At 27.5% G+C, this 13,345-nt stretch overlaps 1 protein-coding gene across 1 annotated transcript; it reads left to right on the forward strand.

The window, feature by feature from the left end:
• Positions 1-4,472: 4,472 nt before the first annotated feature.
• On the forward strand, positions 4,473-9,423 carry LOC108689887 (nardilysin-like). Its single transcript, XM_018196842.1, has 13 exons — positions 4,473-4,564; positions 4,753-4,888; positions 5,452-5,565; positions 5,707-5,902; positions 5,969-6,174; positions 6,264-6,434; positions 6,511-6,860; positions 6,942-7,415; positions 7,593-7,749; positions 7,828-7,961; positions 8,130-8,514; positions 8,665-9,136; positions 9,290-9,423. The coding sequence occupies exons 1-13, from the start codon at positions 4,473-4,475 to the stop codon at positions 9,421-9,423; spliced, it is 3,021 nt and encodes a 1,006-aa protein (XP_018052331.1).
• The last annotated feature ends 3,922 nt before the right edge of the window (positions 9,424-13,345 follow it).

Here is a 13,345-nt window from a genome sequence, read left to right on the forward strand (position 1 = left end):
TACAATTTACCTACTGATAGAAAAGTTTAATTTTCAGTATTTAAAGACATAGATACAAATAAGAAAAAAATTGAATTTAATTAAAAATGTACTTGAAGTAATGCATAGGTATTCATTAATTTAAATGTATACATTAGTACGGAAAAAATTGCTAATCAAAAATAGTAACAACTTGCTCTCATCGCCCCTCTATACAAAACATTTGTTAATAATGAGCTTGAAATTTGAAAAACAAATTTGAAAAATAAGATATATACGAAGGCTTGGTCACTGAGGTAATTTTTGTATAAGGGTAATTCAATGGCAATCCGTGATTTTGGACGAGATTTTGGATAATCCAAAGTAAATTTAAATAAGCTTTAGCGTAATCTTAAGTAATCTAATCAGAAATCTTAAGTAATCTAAGAATAATATCAAATAACCTGTAGATAATTCTAGATATTTTTAAAGTACTTACGTCTGCCTAGGAATTTCTCCCCCCGCCACTTAATTAAATCTTAATGAATGAATTATATAACAATGCGCTATGTGCTCACAAAATCCGTAAAAAGAATTTTTGCGCTCATTTCATTTAACAAAAAAGAATTTTTTGTGGGAGACCGAATAGGCTGTCAATCAGCTCCCTCACGTTAATAATAACCGATTTGGAAAATTAAATACACAAGATTTATACGCTATTTATGCGCTTTCATATTCACATAGTTTCAATTTTTGTGCTGCATTCCTTAAGGCATTTCCTTCTTGGAGCAAACAGTCATATTCATCCCTAAGGCCCGTTTTCATAACATATGGTTATCTAAAGACTAAAGATTACCAACAGATTCAATAAAATTCATTCATTTCTTGGTTATCTTTAATCTTTAGATAATCATATATTGTAAAATCGGGCCTAATTCGTTTAAAATTGCAAAATTACGCTATCTAACTATGCAAAATATACCATCGGTTTATGCGCTACTATTTCCAAGCAATTTTGATTTTTGTGTTGCAACTTAAGAGACTTCCCTCTTGGAAAAAATAGTAATATTCGTACCCAAGGCATTAAAAATTATGAAAATACATGCTTTAATTGTGCAAAGTATATTTTTCTTATTTATGCGCTATGAAATCCAAGCAATTGCGTTTAAAAAATCAGAGATGATGTAAAAAGATTTTGAAGCTGGTGTGCTTGATGAATACACCTAATATTCCAAAAAATGAAAAATACCCATTCGAATACATTTCATTTTTATTCATCAAGATTCGAATAAATATTTTTTCATTTCAGAATGAATATTTTTTAAATATGATTACAAATATTTTCACATTCACTTCTACTGTATATTTATTATTTGCAAACTGCACATAGCTTGCACAAATTCACATTTATGAAACAGGAATATGTTCTAACAAAGAGGCGTTGTTATTTTCAAATTATCAGCAAATAAGAAACATTGAAAATAATGATATTAGACATTTTACGGCAGCGAGCTTCCCATATAATCAGAAAATAAAAATTTATCTTATATATCTTTATGAATGTATTTGAATAAAATTAACAAATAGAATGAAAGTATTATCAATCCTATTTATTATATTTACCGATTTATTGCATCTTTGCACCTTTATCTTCTCCAAAATCCTTTACATCTCTGATTTTTTAATAGAAACACAACAATGCTTATTCATATCAATCATATATTAATACATAATCATGAATGAAAAATTTTTTACCAGGATTTAAAAGTAAATTATCTGTCCTACAACAGAAATTATCTTCTTATATTTTTTTGTTTTTAAAACAGTAATTTTCTATTAAAAAGCAGTGAAATTGTGTTTTAAAACAGAAAATTTGTTTCAAAACAATGAATTTGTGTTTTTAAAGCAGTAAATTTGTGTTTTATAACAAGCAATTCGTATTTAAAGCAGTGAATAATATCTATTACAATAAGAAATACAACGCATTCGCATGTAGTCATAAAGTATGAAAATATGACCTCATGTGCGTGCTCGCATTAGAGTATTTCGTGGCTGACAGATTTCCTAACCTGAATATACGTCAACTTTAACTTAAAATATTTCGGTTCACGAAGCAGAGTGATACTTTTTTCTTGTCAAATCTTAAATTAAATAAAGAATACAATCCGCAATTGCATTATCTTGTCAAGTGTTACCACGAAAAGAGTTAAGAAATAAACACTGAAGTGGCGCTGCTAGACCACGATATAATGTTAAAAACATGTAAAATGAAAAACATTTCCATAACAATAAAAGTAGCGTAGTATATACATAATAAATTTACCTTTTTCAAAAAAGTATAATAAAAAAAAAGGTAAGTGCGAGCTCCTCTCAGAAAAAAATCGTTGTATAAATTATATTATACGCGCTTGTATGTCCACTCCTCGAAGAAAAAAATTACTTTCTATTCCAAACCTATTCCAAATCTATTTTTCAAACTATGAAAATATATATAATAATTTTTTTTCAAAAAAATACGTTGATTTTAAATTGCACCAATTATAAATAGAAAATTATATTTCGTTGAAACAATAATATTATATAACTATTTTTAAACAAAAATACATGAAAATAAGAGAATCTAATTGGAATCGTGACGTTAAAGGAGAGAAATGACATGTTAATTTTTATTACATGCTATTTATAAATAAAGACAATTTGGATAAAACAAAATGATGAGATTATTTTAAAACATTTGTAAATATGAAAACGAAAACTATGCTTATCCTCTATTTTTTATTCATTTATATACAAGAGTATTTAAAATTACATTTTCTGATTAGATTACTTGAGATTTTTCAAATTTACTTTGCTCATCTAAGATTATCTTGTACGAGTACGTAAAGTATTAGATATGGGAAAAAGTTCGTGGCATTTTTTTAATGCCATCTAATGGGAAAAACGCCACGAACTTTTTCCCACACCTAATATTATTTCTTCAGATCGTTCTAAAATATCTTTATAGATCACTTCGATAAGTATCTTCGAGAACATTTTAGATTTTCATTGCTTAAGAAAAAAAATGCAATTTTACAAAAGAAATATTTATTGTATGGAGGAACATAAAAACATAAAAATATAAAAATATAAAAATCTTTTGTTATTTTTTCCGTGTTCCTTACTAAAAGTGCTGTCAGAAATAACTTTTATTTTGAGAAGCCACAGTCATTGTAATCACTCCTATAAAATGTATTTATCTCCACAATTATTCATCAAATATTATTTATACAAAGTTTAATAAAAAAACGATTTTTAGAGAATTTTTGTAGAGAAACAAAACGATTGTCGATTTGATAATAAATACTTTTTACGTAGGAGTAGCCGAATCCAAGATATTTATATAAAACATTAAAAAATTAGTTTATTCAAAAATAAAAGAAAATATTCTTAAAATCGAATCTCGAAAAATATTGATCGTATGAGAATGAATAAAAAACGATTTTGTAAAGAATTTAATAATCTTCTATCTTTGTAAGAATTATTTTGTACATAAAAATAGCTAAATCTGAGATGATATTTATTTAAAAAATCCAATTATCGAAATGATAAGTACAATATTCTTAAAAAAATTCTATCATAGAAAGTATTAATCGTACGATTTTAAAAATAAACGAAATTGTTCCTAATTCCTAATTTTATCAACTTCCCTTTTGATAATAATTTTTATTATTTGATAATTTTTATTCTGATAAAATGAATACCTTCTGAGATATTTTTGAAAATCGCATTTTTAATCAGTTTTTTGAAGCTGGAAAGTTTTCCAAGTTCGTTAACACTCAGACATTTAATAAATAATATTAATTAATTATAAATAATATTAATTATATATAAATTAATTAATTATAAATAATTATTGATAATATTAATTGTAAATATAATATCAATAATTATATACACTTATATAATATCAATAATTATATAACATTTCGAACAAATTCCTGCAAACATACCTTTTTGGAGGTAATTTTGCCTCCAAAAAATTTAATATTCCTGGGCTAAGTACGTATATCTAGATAAATTTTCTGTTTTTTATTTAATGGAAGAGATATTATATTAGAATAGATGAATTGTACAATTCAAAATTTGATTTTAAGTAATTTTTAATTAATTTCTGATTAATATATCAAAGTACGTAAAAATTAAAATTTCGGGAATTGAATAGATAGAAATGGATCGTATGCTCATTGCTGAATCCAAAATTCGGATTTTTCGTACACTAGATACCTCTGACTTTGTTTATTATTTCTATTTCCACTCTGCTACAATGTATATATACAAAACATTGGTATTGACTTTCGTATTGATGTTCTTTCGAGGGTATATAATAGATACAGAACAAGAAGAAGTGTCGGTTAGAGTGCTGATTAAAACTGTATCCATTGGAAAAAAAGATGGAACATATAAAAATCTTATTTTGAATTCTCCGATCGTATCGTATTGTGTCTATAATTTCTAGTTTTCTGCACGGCGATATAATGTCAGAGGCAGAGCGTACAACCGAAGGCAAACCTGATGTTGAATATCTGGACTCGCCTGATAAATCAGAGTATGATAAGGCTGAATATAGGTGAGACTGGGGGCTCAGCAAAAAATGTGATTTCAAAAGAAATATGCGTGAGACATATTATTAACTGCGATGATAATCTTTTAAGAAAAATGATACAATGTACTTTCTACAAAAAAAAATTAAGTGTTTTTATATGATCCTCAGTAATTTCTTATTTCATTATTATTTGTTTTGCTTCTCAAATTTAGAGTCATTAGACTACAAAATGGTTTAACAGCTTTGTTAATATCTGATCTGGGAGGAGCGCATTATGACGATATGAGTTGCAAAGATTATGAAGAAGGTAGTTCTTCAACTAAACGAGTTAAAAGAGACGTATGGAAGGTAAACAACACAATTCAGTTAGCACTTTTGGTTATTTTTAGCGTATTATTTTTTACATAATCTGTTATTAAAAAACTTATTAAGATAATAATATATGAGATGGACTTATAAAATCAATCAAAAAAAGTCTATCTCTTCAAAAATGCGTTCAGAAGCGCATCATTAGCGCAATTGTGTCGATCCATCTTTATCGCTCGTCAGACGTGAAAGAATAAAGTGTCGCAATGACACTAATAATATATTCATCCAGTAATGCTTGATATCGAATGCGTTCCGTTATGCATGATGTATCATTTTATCTTTCTTTATTATTTTATTGAACAACAAGGACAAATGATGCAACTTGCGCCTGATAATGGATGCATAATTCCAAAACACCATTATCAGGAGTCCTTGAAAAAACGTAAACTTCTCTATTATCTGTAAATGAGTGTTCATGGATTTGTTTCGAAATGTATAAACTGTTCACGGGTCATCTCATTACTGTTTGTCCTTAATATGTCAATTTAACATTTTGTATGCAACGCAAGATAAAAATAGGTATATATATTTTTTAAACTCAGGCATTTTGTGGCTTATGTGTGGGAGTAGGCAGTTTTAGTGATCCACCGGAAGTTCCAGGCCTGGCACATTTCCTTCAGCGCGTGGTTTTCATGGGATCCAAAAAATATCCAAAAGTATTAAAATACAATAAGTAAATTTACAAACAATAAGTAAATTTATTATTATTTTCCAAAAGTATTAAAATACAATAAGTAAATTTATTATAAAATACACTTTATGTAAATTTAAATGTTTAATTATTATTATATTTGTAGGAAAATGATTTTAATGAATTTATCAGTCTCCATGGTGGCACTACTAATGGCGCAACGGATTGCGAGCATACAAGATTTTACTTTGATATCTCAGAAAAACATTTGTTTGCAGCTCTTGATCGTTTTGTTCAATTTTTTATTGAACCCTTGATGAAGAAAGATGTTATCGCGAGGGAGCGAGAGATCATACAAGGAGGTATGTAAATTATAAATAATTTTGTTGCTAAAACTTGCGATTTTTTAATGTTCTATGTTCACATAGAGTTTCAGTGGGGTTTATATTGCGATAAAAATAGAAAGGAACAAATATTGTCTTTTATTGCTCGAACTGGTCATCCATCCAGTAAGTTTCTTCGACGCACTTCAATAGCATTACACAATGATATAGATGATGACAAGTTATATGAAGAGCTGCACAAATTCAGAGAGCGCCATTATAGCGCTCATAGAATGATGCTAGCTATACAGGTAATTATTATATGTTAAAATTGCGATAAACAATTGATTTTTTATTAAATGTAGTTAATTCATAACATGATACGTACATACGTTTATAGGCGAGATTACCGTTAGATACATTGAAAACGTATGTCATAACCTGCTTTGGTAATATACTAAGTAATTGGTTGCCTTCCGATAACTTTACTGAATTTAGAGAAGGCATTTCTTTTGATACAGTCGCTTTCAAAAAAATGTATAAAGTTAAACCCGTCAAAGATATCAGTCAAGTATGTAATTTATACACGCATATTAAAAAAAAACTGTGTGTACTGAAATGCATATAAAAATAAAATTCTTTTACAGCTACATGTAACATGGGCTTTGCCTTCAATACTTAATTTATACAGAAGTAAACCATATAAATATATTTCATTGATTATTGAGCATAAAGGAAATGGATCTTTAACTCATTACCTACGTAAAAAAATGTGGGCCCTTAATTTGTTCTGTGGTAACTGTGATAATGATAATAGTTTCGGATACAATTCTATGTATGCTTTATTCGAGATTATAGTAGAACTCACCCAGGAGGGACTAAAACATCAGCAAGATATTCTAGAAGCAATATTTTCCTTTATAAAATTAGTAAAAAGAATGGGTCCTCAAGAAAGTATTTATAATGAGATTTATAAGATTAGAAACGATAACTTTAGGTAATTCAATTTAGAAATAAATTGATGTGTAGAAAAGAAAAATATTATTAAAATATATATAAGATGCCACTTATACTTGAGAGCTTTTTTTAGATATTTTAGTAAGCACGATGTGTTTGATTTATGTAAGAATATGCATTTCTATACGTCGCGTGATTATATAACTGGAAAGCATAATTATTTCGAGTATAACCCAGAAGCAATACAAAAATGTTTAGATTTTTTGGTGCCAGAGACGGCGAATATCATAGTTTTCAACAATGATTTTGCATTAAATATAGTCGAGCCGTATTTCAAAATTAATTATACAGATATCGCGTTACAAAAGGACTGGAAATTTATCAAGCCATTGACTTATTTCCGTTTACCATCACGCAATGAATTCCTTACCAATAATTTCTCTACCATACCGATATCAGCAGAAACTTCGAAATATCCCGTAAAAATACACCAAGATCTTATATCGGAGATTTGGTGTTGCCCAAAGTTTTATTGGCCGATGTGTTATATAAATCTTCATATAATTCTTCCTCAAATGTTCCTAACATCAAACACGTAAGTAATAACCTGGACATATAACAGTTATACATTATAGTAGTACTATCACGGTTGATATCTTGACCCTACATACGTATACAATAATATCTAACTTGTAATTATCACGTGTTATGATTTTTGACAAAATAATTTATTATTAAACAAAAAAACAAATTCATATTAATAACATTTCAGTGCTATTCTCTTGGATATGTACTGCACTGTATTAAAATATCTATTGAATGAAAAATTACATTCGGCTGTAACGGCTGGATTTAATTATACTATCAATGTCAGTAAGGAAACTATAGGTATTATAATACAATTGAGCGGTTTTGACGAAAAACTGTCAGTAAGTATACGTTTAAAACGTGTTGATCGAGTTATACATATAATTTGGAACTACATAAATATTTTATTTATATTGCAGACCTTGTTGATGATTATTGCAAACGATATGGTGCATTTAGGAGAATTTGTTTCGAAGGATTTATTTGAAATTATTAAAACGCATCAGCTCAAGACATATTACAACAAATTTTTGAAACCTGAGGAATTCATCGAGTATTATTTATTGTCAAATATAATTGCAACAATTATAAAATTCTTATATAACTAGAAAAAACAATTAATGAAGAACATTAATTATAACAATTAATGTTATAAAATGAATTATATTTATTTCTTATGTCATTTCCGATTAATAACATATATCACATATTATTTTCGTAGGAATGTGGAATTATGGATACTGAAGTACCCCTACTATCCACACGTTCACAAGTATAATTACCTAAATAAATTAATTAATTTTAAAAACTTCCAAAGCTATGCAATGTTGTTCACCAATACTCTGTACTTTCAATGTCTTGTGCAAGGCAACGTAACAAAAGATTTTACGATCAAAATTATACAACGATTTATCAACAAAATTAATTGTCGTCCCTTGCGTAATACTAATAAGCTAGAGCCTATTGGAATCACTAAAATACCCCAAGGCACATCTTACTACAAGTTGAAAAATATTAATCGAACTAATGTAAACTCAGTAGTGACAAATTATTATCAAGTTGATATTGCTACAATTGAATTATCAGTGTTAATCCAATTGATGCTCGTAAGTATTTAACATTGTTTTATATATTTAAATACATGAAATCTTCAATTTATATTTAATTTTAATAGTAAATAAAATGTGAATAACATTTCCGATTACCGATGATTGGTTTATTTGCACATCACATTCATCTGTTAAATGATCTTTTAGATGATAATAAAAGAACCATTAATGAATCATCTACGAACTCAAGAAAAGCTTAGTTATGTTTCGTGCAATCTTAAAGATATCAACGGAATGTTAGGATATTCTATTACTGTTTATACTCAGACAAATAAGTACCCAACCGAATATATTGATCTAGTGATCGAGAGATTTCTGAATTCGTTCAAAATCATATTGGAACAGTTTTCAGAAAAAAAATTAGATGATATCAAAGAAGGGCTGAGAATTTTAAAGCAACATGATGCCGAGATTCTTAAAAACGAAATTAACAGAAATTGGAGTGAGATCACAAAGCGGCAATTTATGTTTGACAGATGTGAAAAGGAAGCGCTTGCAATAGAGAATCTAAATATCAATAAGCTAAGAGAATGGTTTGGAAGACATACACTAAACGGAAATAATTTCAGAAAATTGAGCATACATGTGGTAGGAATTGATCCGAAGGAAATTGCTGTCAGTAAGCAGATATTTTTTCTGATTGAATTTTGATCATTGTCTAAATATTTCTTTTTGTACTATAATATCTTCTTTGCCTTCCATTTCTTTCTTGTCACATTAAGTTGAAATTGCTAAGATTAAAAATTAAAATTTTTAAAATTAATTGTTGTAGATGCAGAGAATCGTCGGCATAATGAGTACTTTCTTACGGAATTTATAATTGACGATTCACAGCACAAAATTGTTCATATTACTGACATAAATAAGTACAAAAATAATCGCCTCGTCTATCCATATAATAACTGATGAGATTAATCCTGTCATTCTTAAAGCATTTAATAAGATATTTAAATAATAATGATACAATAATGATAAAATTGTGAATATTAATATTTAAAACTTCTTGTCATTTTAATTTATTATGTCAATTATATTCAATTTTATAGATTTATTATATTATTCATTTTATTACATTTTACACTTTTATTAGCAAATTACTTAGTATGTTTTCTAATTTTTTCTATTTAATATTTGGATTTGTTGCAATAATTCACGTTTTTGTTTAATTTATTTACAAAAAGTGCATTACACATATACAATATATACGATATACACATATAAAATATATTCTTTAATTTATTTACAATGATGCCGTTTGATTGCTATCATCGCTTATATTTTGTTATGAAATATTTCGATATATGTTATAATTTTTTTCCTGATATGGAAATTGCTTTCTTGTTTGTTCAATTAGCTATATCGTCCATTGGCTCATTTACTATAGAATTGCAATACGTAAAATTAGAGAACTATTACTATATTAAAGTATATGTAGATTGTAAATGTAGATTTGCAGCGCTGGAATTTTTATTTTTGATAATCCTATATCAATAAATTTACTAATATTTATTTTTTTAATTGATTTTTTAAATTTAAGAGATTTGTTATTAGAAATGTTATTAAGTAAATTAATTTATAAATTTTAACTAACATAAAGGACTCTTAATGACAAAATATAATATGACAATAAAAAAAGACATGTAAGAGTCGATCATAAAATCATACAATATAACGAATTATTATATAAAATATATTAAGCTCTAAAATTCAAATATAAATGAAAATTATATATAAAATTGATTTTACATGTTTCGACTTTCTGATTGAGCCATCTTCAGATATTCGATTAAACGCTGTAGTATAATGTAGTTAGAAACGCAATGATACATATAAACAAATAGTGAACAACCATTAAATAAGGCTAGAATGTTTTATCGAGAGAAATTGTTCGCAAATAGTTAAACGACCGATTGTGGAAAATTTCTTGATGTTTTATAACCAAATTTAAAAAAAAATTAATTAGAGTACATCAATAAAATAAGCAAATCGTCACTTTAATAAAAGACTCGACGTTAAGGTTTTATCATTGTGTATCGCATAATGTTAAGATGCTCGTCCATTATTTTTTTCATCAGTGAGATTATGTATAAATATTGTTAAAACAGAGTCATTAGAGAGTTATGTCATAATAATATCGAATATAAATCTTGATTAAGAAATTAAAATTAAAATTGTATAATTGGTACGACAGATAAACACTGACTGAGAGAAAAATAATGAAAAATAATCAAGATACAGCAAAGTCAAATTTTGGTTATGACGAGTATATATATATGATTTGTGAAGGCCCTCTGTGTTGGTTTGAAGATTAAGATTCTCTGTGTTGATTTGAAGATTAAGATCATTTTTCTATTTTTTAATGTTCAACATCTCTGAGATTAAACGTTTATTATAAACTTCTTCTTCATCTAGAATTTTTGTATTGTTCCAAAGTCGTGTCTATGTATATATATATATATTCTGTTATTACAGAACGGGCAGACGTGTTCTATTTAGTAGTGATTATGGTGTTTTGTAATTTTTGTTTTTAAAATGTCTGCCCACCTATCCCACATATGATGCACATCACAATTGTTGCAATTTATCTTATAAACTATATTGCTTTTGATTACAATTGGGGGCAAGGATCTTTTATATATTTTTGTAGTTTATTTGCACTATAAAATAAAACTTTGATTTCGTTTTTGTTAAATTGTTTAAATTTCTCTGTTAAAGTTGGAATGTACGATACAATGAATCTTGACGGAACAACATTTAAATTTCCATTATTTTTGGATTGATCTAGTCACTGTTTTTCTTAGGAGATTGATTCTGTTGTTGATTGTGTCAAAGATAAATTTTAGCGGATAGTCATTCTCTATTAGTATAAATTAATTATAAGTGTCAAATTTTTTGCATGATATTCACAATTTGACAGTAAGAATATTCTGTCAGTCAAACTGATGATTAAATTGTGCATCTTTTTTGGGAGACCAGATGGTTAGAGAAGAAGTTCAAGAATCTACCTAAAAAACTAGATTTGTGATAATTAATTTATCAATGAAAATTAATTTATCATGATACTTTAAAAAATTTAATGATTCATTTCTAATTTCTACGATAAATTGGAGATGAAGATGAAATGGAGTTAAAACATTTAAGTATATAGTCAATTTTTGGTGATGGAACAACAGCACATAAATCGTCGATATATCTATATAAAATAATACTTGATGATCATTGATCATTGACAAATTGATCAAAGCCATTCTCTCCACTCTTTGCAGCACCAGATCAGCAATGACGGAGAGTCTATGTGTGCTAAAATTCTGTTTATAAATAGTGTTTTTTACATTTAAAAATGAAAGAGAGGAGTTCGATAGAGCACATACAGTCAGTCACAGAAAGGTTACAATACTTTTCTTTTATGTTTCGAAATACAGTTTGCTGTCCGAGCTTCTCCGAACTTGGTTCTTATTTATGGATCTAATCATTTACGTTCAACCGCTCTATGAGCAATGCAAGTTCCGAAACCTAAAAAAAAAGTATTGCAACCTTTCTATGACTGGCTGTTCATCGCCAATTTAAAATAAAATATTCTCATTAGTAAAACAGTGAAAAATTGTTAGACACCAACCAATGTGAATGGATGCGTGCTATCAAGATGTCAACTAACAGGATCCTCTCAAAATGAAATAATTAATAAAAAATTTCGAGAGTTGAAGAAGTATTGAACCTCCAAAATCCTACTGGATACGTTTATGTTACTAATGTAGATAATTACAAAAAAAGTTGCGTTATATATGATTAGTAAGGAGATTAATCCTGTCATTCTTAAAACGTTTAATAAGTAATACTTAAACAATAATAGTACAATAATGATGAAATTATATGAATATTGTCATTTCAAACTTCTTGTTATTTTAATTTATGACATTAATTATATTCGATTTCATAATATTATTATATTGTCTATTTTATTACATTTTACACTTATTCCGTGTGGAAATTGAATCTATAGTTCTAATCTATAGGCTGACTAGTTATGCATTAGTAAAGTTGCGTTATACATCATCACTATTTAGTTTTTCTAAGTAGTAACGAACTAGTAATGTAACACTCTTTTTTAGCGACTATGTTTAAAAAATCAGCTAATGACTAGATAAAAAAAGTTGTAAGTGATAACACATTAGAAAAAATTTTCTAAATACTATATAGCACCTATCTAGGGGCTCCGCACAATAAAAGGAACACAACAGAGAACAGAGAATAAGAACCTACCAACCTATCAGAAAGCGAAATGTGATGATGATAACGTATCTGAATCCGAAAAGTTACAGATCCGGACTTTACGTCGTAAATTATATCTCTTATGTTAAGAGATATAATTATATAAATTATATCTCTTATATTAAGGTACGTATATGATAGAAAGAATAAAAACATGTATAATACAATTGGAATGTAAGTCAATTAAGTGTACTTAAAATTCGATCGTTAGATCCGATAATCTCAATCTGGTATCAATTATGAAACTTTATCCCTAAGGAAAGTGAAAAGTAAAAAATTTCTTCATTAATTTCAATGGTAAAAATTTTCACTTTTCACTTTCCATCTTAGGGATAAAGTTTCATGATTGATATCTTGCAACTTGCCGGCTCGCGTATAAAGGAGGAATATAGACATAATATCTCTAGACCAAGCATTCGAGGAGTGGAAATAATCCACATTTTGAAAAGGACACACTCATATTGATTCAGTGTATCGATTATGTAATTTTTTCTCTAGGATGAAAATGTGAAAAGTGAAAATTTTTTGTATGCGTGTGTGTGTGTGTATATATATATAT

Source organism: Atta colombica, unplaced genomic scaffold (assembly GCF_001594045.1).
Source record: "Atta colombica isolate Treedump-2 unplaced genomic scaffold, Acol1.0 scaffold281, whole genome shotgun sequence".
Taxonomy (NCBI): Eukaryota; Metazoa; Arthropoda; class Insecta; order Hymenoptera; family Formicidae; genus Atta; species Atta colombica.

Excerpts from the sequence above, each read along its gene's own strand:
- LOC108689887 (XM_018196842.1), top strand. The coding sequence starts at position 4,473 with ATGTCAGAGGCAGAGCGTACAACCGAAGGCAAACCTGATGTTGAATAT. Across the intron at positions 5,566-5,706 it reads GATCCAAAAAATATCCAAAA|GAAAATGATTTTAATGAATT; the intron begins GTATTAAAATAC and ends TTATATTTGTAG. Across the intron at positions 6,175-6,263 it reads GAATGATGCTAGCTATACAG|GCGAGATTACCGTTAGATAC; the intron begins GTAATTATTATA and ends ATACGTTTATAG.